This window comes from Bactrocera latifrons, unplaced genomic scaffold (genome assembly GCF_001853355.1).
Source record: "Bactrocera latifrons isolate USDA-ARS-PBARC rearing strain unplaced genomic scaffold, ASM185335v1 scaffold_52, whole genome shotgun sequence".
NCBI classification, from domain to species: domain Eukaryota; kingdom Metazoa; phylum Arthropoda; class Insecta; order Diptera; family Tephritidae; genus Bactrocera; species Bactrocera latifrons.
Genome location: NW_017537179.1, coordinates 1498662 through 1511234, shown reverse-complemented (window position 1 = coordinate 1511234; position 12573 = coordinate 1498662). Strand labels below are relative to the sequence as shown.

Here is a 12573-nt window from a genome sequence, read left to right as displayed (position 1 = left end):
GAGCCCAGTGTATATAATTGACTTTGAGATATTTAATTGCAATTCATAAAGAATCATTTCCTTACAATAGTTATTCTGTGTATCAAAAATGGCTACAATCGAGTAAATACTTCCCTGAGGCCCATATACTTAATATAAAGATTTTAGAACTTCCAATAGACTTCATGCTGGATGTTTTGGCCAATATTTGAGTTATCTTAACTATTATCATGCCACATAATAAGGGTCTTTGAGTTTCATTAAGATCCCTCATATACAATCTCCAATCATTTGGAGCAAAGTCAGACGGATGCTCGAAAATCCTGGTAATAATTATATGGAGGTAAGTCAAGTTTTCGCCCAATTGTATCTATTTTAGACACAAAAATACACTGTTATAAGTAAAACATAATCGTTTTCGTTTAGCTACCATACAAACTGAATCCAACCCTTGTATAGAAAATTTTTCTATTTGACGGGATATCTTCATAACACCAGAAAAAATTAAATCAATGAGTTACTTGCAAAACCTTTTCGCCATACACGCTGTTCTTACAAGAAGTAAAATAGGTTCCTTGGTAAGAATCATCAAAATAATTGGTTAATTAGATTACTTACTTACTGGAAACATATTTCTGTTGCAAATAGAAGCTCCGGGTCGCACATGCAACGTTCTCAAATTATATATTAAAACCGTCACGCACGTAAACATGCTGCACAAACATAAATATGGCATTCATATAATTTTTACGCGAGTACAACAAAACCAATTCGTATTTATATCACGTTATTCTCTATTTTTCAAATATACACCACTTTAATACAACCTTCTTTTTGTCTCTGTTTTTCTTTTGCAGACTTCAGCAACGTGAAAGCTTTACGCATCCTGAACTCTGAACTGGCAGACACACTGGGAAATCTTTTATCACGAGCTTGTGCGAAATCCCTTAATCCGCAACAAGTTTACCCACGTCTGCACGCGGTGCAACTCGCCGATTTGTTGCAGATGGATGCAGCCAAGCGACTACAGGACGCCTTGCAGCAAACTGAAGGTAACTTATTCCTAGCACCGTTATATGCACTCAAGTACACATGAATAATAGGGAGTGCATTTGTTGGTAGCTTTGCATCACCGCGATCTAAACCACATCGCAAAAAATTGGATTTTTGCGCCGTGAGCGCTCTGTCGGTGCAGCTCAGAAAGACATTTATTTACAAGCGCGAAAATCAGAAATGCAGCGTTTACACACATACATACATACAAAATACCAAATAAGAAAATGCATCAGCTCACCAGTTGCTGCTGCAATACTTCCTCAACACCCTCGCCAGTTGCTTGCCGCGATGATTAATAAAGTTTTACATGCTCACAACTTTCATTAAAGCAATTTAAGTTACGCTTATTCGGCGTTTTCGCTTCATTAAATCGGAAAATTTTGGTGAGAAATTTTAAAGACGCACTCTGCCTGCGATGGTGAAAGTTTCTTGATGATGGAAATTCGTAAAGTTTTAAGTGTTGAAAAGCGCTTTTGAAAAAAAAAAAAAATATACCAAAACATTAAAATGCAATGCCGTTAAGGAAGTTTTCAGCTGATAGCTGATTAGTGCAAGTTGCAAAATTTTTGATGCGAGGTCAGCATTTGTTGGTAAAAAGTTGACGCTTCATAATATTCTCAAGTTTCTCAAGATCATTAGGTCTTAAAGTAGCATATATCCTAGTAGCATCACACAATGTCAAATCAGATTATTTCTCATCAGTAAATGTAAATTAGCAGTGAAAGAGATAATTAAAATGTACCTGTATACTCTCTGGGATAACATTAGCTTGACAACATCGTTGAGATAATACCGAATTGAAACACAATGGTTCAGTCTCCGTTTCAGATGTCAATGTGATAACGGAATTATTTGATGTTTTTCCTTCATGAAGATATTATATTAAGAGTCTCAAAAAATGTGTTTGCTAATGTAACTTTTGCACTGACATTTATAAACAGCATAACAACCTAATTAAAATGTTGGTCAAAAATCAGTTTTCTTAAACTAAAAACAAGCGATTGATTTTGATAGCAAGCAAGGCTTCGGCATAAAATTTGGTTTTTACATTAGTTGCAAAAGCCTGCAAACTAGGTTAGAAGAGACCAGTATTAGATTGCGGTGGAGAATATACATATGTATATGCAAAAACATAATCGTCGTAGAGAGGAGAATTATCAATGCCCCCTGCCTGTTTTTACCTATAGTTCACCCCACTCCAAATAAAGCCAATGAAGTTATAAAATCAAATCGAGAAATATAAATATTTTTACAGTCTCATTCTTCAAAGTACTCATAAAACACACTTGCTGCTCTGCTGTCCAGCATTAACACTTAATTTTATGCGCACTTTACTCACCAAGTCACCGACATTCTACGTATTTCTCATTCTATTATCTACTTGAGATTCCCTTTATTACTCATCAGCTGACAACTTTATGACTAATATTTATATTTGCAGCACGTTGCGCCCAGCATTATGCGGATAACAATTTCTATTTGGTCGTGGACACTGTTATATCCACTTTGCATGCAGCCAATAATTTCTTCGAAACGGCACGACCGTGGGAACTGAAGCGCCCGGCGACGACTGTAACTCCTGGCAGTGTGACGACGGACGCCGCAAATGTGCAGTTTATTGAAAAATTCGAACGGCTGGAGACGATAATCGCTATGACAATGGACACGTTGCGCATCTGCGGTATTGTGTTGCAACCGATTATGCCGCAGTTGTGTGGCAAGTTGCTCGATAAATTGGCAGTGCCGCCAGAGCAACGTTTATGGCGTAATTTAGGCGAATGCTTTGCCACAACAGCAACGCCGTCATTGTCATCTAATGAAACTGTAACAAGGCCACTTGCTGCGCACACCGATGCCGTGCTCTTCCGGCGCATTCAACTTGACGAGAGCGAGTTGCACGCGGACAAACCACAAGTGCCGCCGAAGAAGGAGAAGACGACCAAACCAAAGGCGGGTCAGAAAGCGGTGAAGAGCAAGAAAGCAGCACAGTAGTAACGCCGCGGGTTAGTGTATGTGTTCGGTGGAGTGTGCTACTGCGGCGGGCGAGCCACACCAACTATTGCCGCAATGACAATAAAATAGCGACAATGGCAAAAGCGGCTGAAAGAATGCCTGACGCTGGCGCTGCAACGGCTGCATTGACATTCACTGTGTGCACGGCAATGAAGTCATTTAAATTTGTTACAATTTCTTGCGCTTCCTGCCGTCATCCGCTACGTGCCACCATGCGCCGAGCGATTTCTTCCCGCATTTTAAATGCTACGCTGGTGCTGTGCACTCTTATGTCCATCGTCGTCGCACTCGTCGCCTTTCTTATGTTCTAGCAGCTGCTCCTCGCGGCCATCACGTAGCGCTAGTAAAGTACTTTAATACCTGCCGTCGAGACTGCAACCGATTATTCGCAGCCGCGAATTATTGCTTCTACTATGCTCTTAAACACACATACACATATTTCTCACTGTTATTTTAATAATCACTGTATATACCCTGGTATCAGCAGAGGGAACGGAAAGTACTGCAATGTGTAGATTTATTTTAAGCTTTTAGAATAAAACCTAAAAAAATTATGTAATACATATTCATTGTTTTCAAATTTAAAGCCATATATCGATGTAAATACACGCATCTCGTATTAAAAATTGAAGAATGGAACTTTTATTTAGGGTCTTAACTAACAAATTCTGTATCACTATCAATCAGTTCTTCACATGAATAACTTTTTTTTTTTGCGTTTCTATGTAGAATTTCGCCTCAATTTGGCTGACTTACCGAGCACAATTACGGCGTCGAATTTCGATATGGAGCGGGAATTGTTTGGTTGCGGTTCAGAGCTTAGCATTGTTAACACTTGAGCAGAATCTGGATAACACTTATTTTTTAATCGAATGTGCTTATCTTCGGATGTCTGGATATATGTGTCGAACTTCTTGCTACATTGTATATTCCGATTACATATATCAGCTGCTGATCCTCAGCAATTTTTCCGAGGGAGCTTTGGCGATTTTAAGTCCTGTTTGTGCAGCGAAGAGCGTATTGTTTTAAGGACATGTGCGAGCTATTTATGGGACAACATGGAGGTATTTCCCATATTATCTAAATCTTCCAAGTCAACTGCTTACACCTCAACATATGCAAGTTGCCTTTTTATTTATATTTCAGGATTTGGCTACACTAGTGTTGTAATCTGGATTTTCACAATTTTAGCATAAAGTTTGACTTTTTGATGGTATTCATATTAGAAATGTTTTGACACACGAGCGCTATTTGTATTGTTTACAATAACTTAAAATATTCCACTGGAGCAAAAACTGGAAATAAATATCTAGCATTTTAGCGCGATTATTTATTACAGCTTTCGACGTGGATTAACTCGTCAAGAATGCAAATCTGAACTTAGTTAAAAGTGGACAATGAATCTCCATCAGGGATCAGAGTTTATCGACGGTATAGTGAATTCAGTCGAAATCGTAGATCACACTATGACGAGTTTTTTGATTTCGTCCAAAATCAGTTGTGGTTCCGGAAAGAATTCATGCTTTGCGCAAACTGATATTGCAAGATCGTCATGTGACCTACCGTGAGATTGGGACAACTATATGCATTCGTATATTCTTGCCTTGGCATAGTTTAGCTTCTTTTTATTACCGTTCGTAAAAGAACAAACTAAAAGGTCAACGTTTTTAGATACCTGAATGCTTTGGAAATACCTCAATCAGAGGGGGAAAATTCCTTCGACAATTAGTTCAAACGCATTCAAAAATGTTTAGATCTTATTGGAGAATATTTGAACGCTAGGACTCCTCAAATCGCACTATGGTTAAAAGTGTCGAACGCTGTGTTCATCTCAATAAATCAAGACAAGAATGCGCTAGTTCTACAATAATTCCTAAGTTATTGATATCTTCTACACATGGGCAATGGGATTTGAAGCCAGCTAGTTCCAGTCCCTGCACTAACAAAAACGACAATTATTTTGTGATGTGTGCACGAATAAATGAGATAGAACATTTTTTCATACCGAACCTTTAGCAGTTTGGTGGTCGTAAGCAAAATGTCAATTCTCAGAAAGGATATTTAATAAATAATTATAATCAGTAAAATAAAGGTCAGCGGACCAGGATACAAATCCTATCACAACACAAATTACACTGGTAGACACATAATTTGTGACATGCAAATTCTTAGGTGTTTCTAATGCAGGTTGATACCCTGAAGTCAAATGTGAAAACGGAATTTTTCTATCACCCAGAGATATGTAATCTGCGACTTTAAATTTTACAATGCATAAAAATTCATTAAATTTAAAAAATCGCCAATGATGAATTTTATGATATATTCTAAGTAGTCGAAATAAAAGCATGTTTAGGATTATTGTCATTTACTGCTGTTTTGTAACGATTTTCAACGGAGTTTGAATATTCACTGATGGAACTTAAATGAACAAATTTCTTATCTATGACCCGGGTGCTTTGTATTTTTTGATATTTTGTAAGAATCTGCAAAGTTAATACTATTTTGTAAATATTGTACTTATCAGCAGCAAGTAAGGAAGGACTAAGTTCGGGTACAAATGAACATTTTATACTTTTGCAACTTGCAAAAATTAAAGCCGGGGAAATGCTTTCAGGTGTTAAGCTAATCATATAGAGTAAAGTGAACCGGATGTACGAAAATCCTGATATTAGTTGGGGCCAGGGGAAGTTTTCGCTCAAATTTAACTATTTTAGGTACAAAGATACACTGCTATGGGTTTAATACGCTATCTTATTTTCAGTGGAACAACTCGCATATTGGCCGATATATCCGGTACAAAGTCACCGATAAGTTCGATCATCTTTATAGTAGGTATATGTGGTCTTAAGGAAGTTTTGATCCGATTCAAGACATTTTTGATATACTGACGTACCATTGTAAGAGAAGGATTATCTCTTAATTTCAATTATATACATTTATCACACATTGGTCGACATTTTCGATCAAAAGTCAACTTTAAGTACAGGGGTTTAAATATTTGGTACCTAGGTGCTTGAACAGTTTTTATTGAATTAAAAAAATCTAAAGACATTGTTTGTGCTAAGTCTTATCTCGTTATATTAGTTGCTTCTTGCTTTATGTATTGGAAACTGAACGAATCAAGAGGATTTTAAAATTGTGCTGTATGAGAAATAGGCGTGGTTATTGTCCGATATGAAAATAATTCCACATTCCTAATTTTATCGAAATCGATTAGTCGGGTCTTGAGATATGGGATTTCACCAAAACGGGGGCGGTGCCACACCCATCGTATAATTTTTATCATGGTCCCTATAAAGCCTTATCATACAATCTCGGGGGAACACTTTTACATTTTTGGGGCATCAGTTATTGATTTATCGCACTTTAAGTAGTTTTGAACAGTACCGTATGAGGACTGAGCGGGGTTTTCATCCGATTTCATCCATTTTCACACTATTGGTAGAAATTCTTATTGTATTCATGCCAGGCAAATTTGGTTGTTGTAGCTTTAGTAGTTTAGGAGATATGTAAATTAAACCTATTGGAAGGTGGGGCCACGCCCACGTTTGCAGCATTGTTTATTCATAGATTCCACTTGATGCAGCGATCCCCTGTATCAAATTACTTAATTTAGTGCTTAGTTATGACACTTTATAGGTTTTCCGTTAATGGCGATTTGCGCCCGTGGCAGTGGTCCGATTACGCCCATCCACGAACTTGATTTTTTTTGTACTAAGGAACCCACATACCCAGTTTCATCACGATATCTCAATTTTTACTAAAGTTACAGCTTGCACGGACGGGTCGACGGACGGACAGTCAACCGGATTTCAACTTTTCTCGTCACCCTGATTATTTATATGAAAATAACCCTATATCTACCTTAGTTTTATGTGATACGTACAACCGTTAGAAGAACAAAACTATAATACTCTGTACCATCATGTTCCAGGGGTATACAAATTCTAAGATATACCATAAATTCTGAAAGCTGATATTGATATTGAAAGATTGCTTGCTGTGAGATGAACCTTGCTAAGGACAAGTAATTCAATGGACTCCAAAATATTCAAGGGAAGCATTGCCGCTCAATTGTCGGACTGAATAAGAGTGGGCGGGGCGTGTTTTAATGAACTAGTACAGGGACCTGTTGGAATGAAGCAATAGTTAAAATAAAGCAGTCGCAGGCAAACTCCCTTATTGCTTTTTCTTTTTCAAATTTCATTAAAATATGTGAATTCGGTTTTCAAAATTACCGATATCAAGACAAAATGATTCGATTTCTGGAAGATGTTCATTCGATTTAAAAGTATATAACTTCGTTTGTATGTGAAAGGGAAATGCAGAAAATAGGGTATATTCGAGTCTCAATCAGTGCGGCTGAATAGTAAGGTATCATATTCGACGCAAAAATGTTGCAGTATAAGTATTAGCATAGTATCTCATAGCTTGATTCAACAAGAAGTCTTGAGAGGCCAAAACTGAGGGACGGTCAGGTCGGAAGAGAGGAGTGGTCATATACAGCATTGAAACGCTTTTGATATCATTGCAGATGTGGCATATCGTTTTTCATTAAAAAAAAGTGTTCAAATAAAATTGAACGTAGAGATGTTCAATTATTTGAATTCTAAATAATATACAAATCTACCGCATAGAAATTAATTAGAAATGCACTAGTGCCTTTTAAGTAATTCTTTTTATTGTCATTTCCTAACTTTATCCTTAGCGATAAATCGTTGATTCCGAGAGGCGAAAGTTAGTAAAGTTAACAGCTGCTTAACGTGCTGCACTTGAATCCACTTTTCGCGTTACTTTCATTAGCATTACTCGTGTAGTAGTGGCCACTTGTGAAAGTTATTGTCAGCGCACACTCAACCATCTGAAAGCGGTGAACGCAACCCAAGTGCGTTTCATTAGAATGGGAGCTGCATTGTAATTGTGTCGGCTGCCACTAGCCCCGCAGTCACTCCATTAATTCGCCCTGACATGGTTAATTTGATGCATGCCATTAAATGCAGTGGTGGAAGTAAGCTTTATTTTTCCGCTAACCAGCACCATTAGCGACACACGCGACTCACGTACAAAAAAATGATGTCCGAAAGGAAATTGGGACGACCAAATATGCCGAGTTACAAGTGCGTTTTGGATTTACGTATGATACTGGTCCAATATTGTACTTGTAACTGTCGTTGGCTAGGCCGTCAGCATCTCGTTTTTTAGTTAGACCATCTTAGTTTTTAAAGCACAAAAATGTTAAAAGATTTTACGAGGAATTTCTTGGCAGAAATAATAAATCAGCATCGAAGTCGATCTGAAGTATAACTTATAATAGATCAATATCAATTTTATAAGACATTTTTCTTTATATGCTTATTACACTTTAGTACTTGAGAGGTATTCTTAGATATTCCTTGTTCAATCAAATAGTTAGCATTTACTGTTCAACGGATTCCACAAATCAGAAACCAAAATACCAAGTACGGGAATTTCTCTCTCACCGCTCGATACGCCACTACAGCAAAAATACGCAGGTTTATGGTGAGCCATAGATCGACATGCTCTGAAAATGAGTATATTGTGGAGAAAAGCATGACGAAAGTTCACGATCACGTATTAACCGACTGGCGATTAAGTTGTTCGAGACATCCAATTAAAGGCGTCCTATGTAGCTGTTTAAGTCCTGAACATGGATCAACTGGTTTTCTCCAAAAACCAAGACACATACGAAACAGTGTACATCACTCAGCGAGGTTGCTCCGAATTAGACAAATTACTGGGCCCACTTTATTGATGAATTGCAGGAAAAACGTGTTTTCTCATTATGACGTCCTTACTCACATACCTCTTCTCACCCAAGGTAAAAGTGATCGAATTAAGCTATGACATATGATCCCGTTTTTCGCATTCTGCAGTTTTAGACTTCTTTTTGTTTCGAAGCTTGAAAACATAATTCAGACGCATGCCGACGTTATCGCCGCCACGAAGGTATACCTACAGAAAACGTGTACCTCAGACGGGTTAAAGAAATTCGAGCTTTGAAACGTTTTTAGATTGTGTTCTAGAGCGTCCCAGAAAAAGAGCGGAATAAAACCTCCGTATCTACAGATAAATTTGAAATTATTTAGCTGGTACTTATATAAATGAAAATTATATTATAAAATACCACACCGAAGTATATTGTAGACTGAGTCGAGATGCTAATACGAAGCTTCCGATTCCCAGCTTTTCGTATTTTAAAGTCAAAATATCGAATCAGAACTTCGGATTGAATATTGAACTGATCCGCTAAAAGACTGTTCTTCCTCGACCTCCCGGTCCCTTCTAATCAAAATATTTAAGAAAAATTTCAATCAAAAATTGCTGGGTGTTTCACTAGCTTTTCCCTGCAGGTATATAAGCGTTTTACATATTTGCCACGCAGCTGACACCGACTCGTGCTCATCTCTTCGCGTGGTGGCACGATTTTGCATTTTGCCAGCGATGTTTCTTTTCCTCTCTATTTGATTGCATTTCCTACTTCGTTCACAAGCGTTCGCCACGCCTGCAGCTGCTTACCGCCACATTGTGGTTACCAAATGAGTTCCACAATTAATTTAACTTTGAGGTGAAAGCGTACTTATGCCAATTACCGTCGTGCGAGTGCAGCACGCAATTCTTTTGAAAGACTCCCTCGCACACACAAACACTCTCCCATTTGTGCACATGTATATGTGTGGGTGCGTGCCAGCGGCTACATGGGAAAGCGCAACAGGAAATTTAATTCTTTCGAGCTTATTGTGCAAAAATTACAGCGCCACTGTAGTTGAAATGCCACAAGTCACTGTTTGCCGCCAATAAAATCGGATTAAATTATGTTCCTTTAAAACGGAAAAGGTCATTAATATACTTTGAATAAAGTGCAGTTGTTGTAGGTAATTGGAATGCAATATAGCCATGATGGTGTGCCTTACTTTGTTGTTATGGCTGTGGCATTGCTAACTGGGCATGTATGTGGTAACACATAAAGCGATGAAGAAACAATTGCAGTTGAATATACCAGTTGGTTAGCTTTCTCAGGTCATAAGCATTCGCTGGCTAACGTGTTTTGTATGTTACTATAAAATAGAAAAGAAATACCACATCTTAGCTTATGAATCAAACCACTCTTTCACAGCCTAAATTATTGATTGAATATTAGATTGTCAAATATCTCCTTTCCGCTTTTTTGCTCTTTCGATGCTTTATAAAAAGTGTTAATCGGATTTAGTTCAAATATGCCCCGTATATCTGTTTCCATCTAGACGGCAACTTCAGAATACCACCTTGGTAGAAGCCCCCTCCTTATTTGCGAAGAACTGGGACAGCCATTTTTCCGAAGCCTCTTTTGATTTCAACTTTACACCAATAAAGGGCGTTAACTATGGACAGGAACAGGTGGTAATCACATCAAGCTTTTTTATGTCTGCAGATGGTTTAAAATGGTTTGGTGACTAACTCCCATTTTATGGACGATTTTTTCAATGATTTGATCGGTATTCTTCGTCACAGCTCTTCCGGCGGCTGGCAGATGCTTTAAAATGGTTTGGTGACTAACTCCCATTTTATGGACGATTTTTTCAATGATTTCATCGGTATTCTTCGTCACAGCTCTTCCGGCGGCTGGCTTATCCATGGTGTAGTTTTCACCCACTCTGAATCATCGAAGCCATTCCTCCACAGTTCGAAGTGATAGCGTACTCTCCCCCAAACCACCATTAATCTCACGGAACGCTTCTCTGGCGGATTTCTTTAACGAAGAAAAACTTTAATATAGCGCGAATTTCGGCGTTAGTGAACTCCATGTTTGTTGGATGCAATATCCAATCTAATCATGCATAGCGTGGTTTTGTAGGTTATGTCAATACCCAAATGGGTGGAGGGAAGAGATATTTGACATCATAATAATATTGCGAATGGACTTTACATAAGCAAAAGTTTTTAAAACTGCAGCCGAACAAGACAATATCCTTTCTCGAAAACTGCTGCCACATAGCACAAATTAGTCTTAAACTCGTTATAATCACAATCGTTGTTCAGATATAATGTGGTGGTTAAATAAGCAAAAACTTCCTCTTGTAGTAGAAGGTTATATCATAGCTTCAACACCTCCTTCAATATAAATCCGTTCCACCATGGACTCTATACACAGGCCTTACCTACATTTCAATTCGATACATCTTCGATTTTTGGAATAAATTAATTATCATTTATTTCGCATCCGAGATAAAAAAAGTTGCTTCAATTATAATATTAAACGGGACTTCAAGTGGCTATAAACAACTTAAATATTCTTCTTTATTGGCGTAGACACGGCTTATGCGGTTATAGCCAATTTTACAACGGCGCGCCAGTCCTTTTCGCCAGTTGGAGATTCCAAGTGTATTCAGCTCCTTCTCCACCTGGTCTTTCCAACGGAGTTGAGGTCTTCCTCTTCCTCTGCTTTCCCCGGTGGATACTGCGTCGAATACTCTCAGAGCTGGATTGTTTTCATCCATTAGGACGCTGTCTCTTAATTCGATTGACTATGTCAATGTCGTCGCATATCTCGTACAGCTTATCATTTCATCGACTGCGGTATTCGACTTTGCAGATGCGCAAAGGACCATAAATCTTCCGCAGAACCTTTCAGGCGAAGTTTCTTAGCGCTGGCTAATCAGATTGTGGGCAGTCATCATCACGGTGCCTTCRCACCATGGGCAGTACGGGGATGATAAGTGACTTGTAGAATTTGGTCTTTGTATAGTATGTCGAGAGAGGAACTTCTCATTGCCTATTCAGTCCGAAGTAGCACTGGTTGGCAAGACTTGTTCTGCGTTGGATTTTGAGGCTGAAATTGTTGTTGGTGGTAATGCTGGTTCTTCTGCCATATCGGCTGTTTGTTTGAAAGGCGATATTCGTCTTGCGCTTGTTCACCACCAGACCCATTTGTTTCGTTTCCTTATCTATTCTGGTGAAAGTAGAACTAACTGCGGGGGTGTGATGATATCAATTTCAAGGACGTACGCCAGAAGCTGTACACTCTTACAGAATATTGTACCTTCTCGTTTAAGTTCTGAAGCTCGAATTATTTTCTTCAGCAATAGATTGAAGAATTCACACGATTAGGAGTATCTTTGTCTGATGCCTCGTTTTGTATCGAATGACTCTGAGAGGTCCTTCCCGATCTTGACTGAGATTTTGGTATTATTCAACGTCAGTTTAGTTTTTCGGGCTTACCAAATTTAGATACATATATGTAGCGGCATAAATTATTTGTTTCGTTTCCTTATCTATTCTGGTGAAAGTAGAACTAACTGCGGGGGTGTGATGATATCAATTTCAAGGACGTACGCCAGAAGCTGTACACTCTTACAGAATATTGTACCTTCTCGTTTAAGTTCTGAAGCTCGAATTATTTTCTTCAGCAATAGATTGAAGAATTCACACGATTAGGAGTATCTTTGTCTGATGCCTCGTTTTGTATCGAATGACTCTGAGAGGTCCTTCCCGATCTTGACTGAGATTTTGGTATTATTCAACGTCAGT

The 12573-nt window shown here is 38.3% G+C and overlaps 1 protein-coding gene across 1 annotated transcript in view; it reads left to right on the top strand.

Moving 5' to 3' along the window:
• The window catches only part of LOC108974030 (methionine--tRNA ligase, mitochondrial), a 38238-nt gene extending 34562 nt beyond the window's left edge, over window positions 1–3676 (top strand). Inside the window, exons 6-7 of the mRNA XM_018941603.1 lie at window positions 837–1031; window positions 2477–3676. Coding sequence (XP_018797148.1) covers window positions 837–1031; window positions 2477–3027 — 746 coding nt within the window. The 3' untranslated portion in view covers window positions 3028–3676. The remainder of the gene's footprint in view (window positions 1–836; window positions 1032–2476) is intronic.
• Window positions 3677–12573: the final 8897 nt, after the last annotated feature.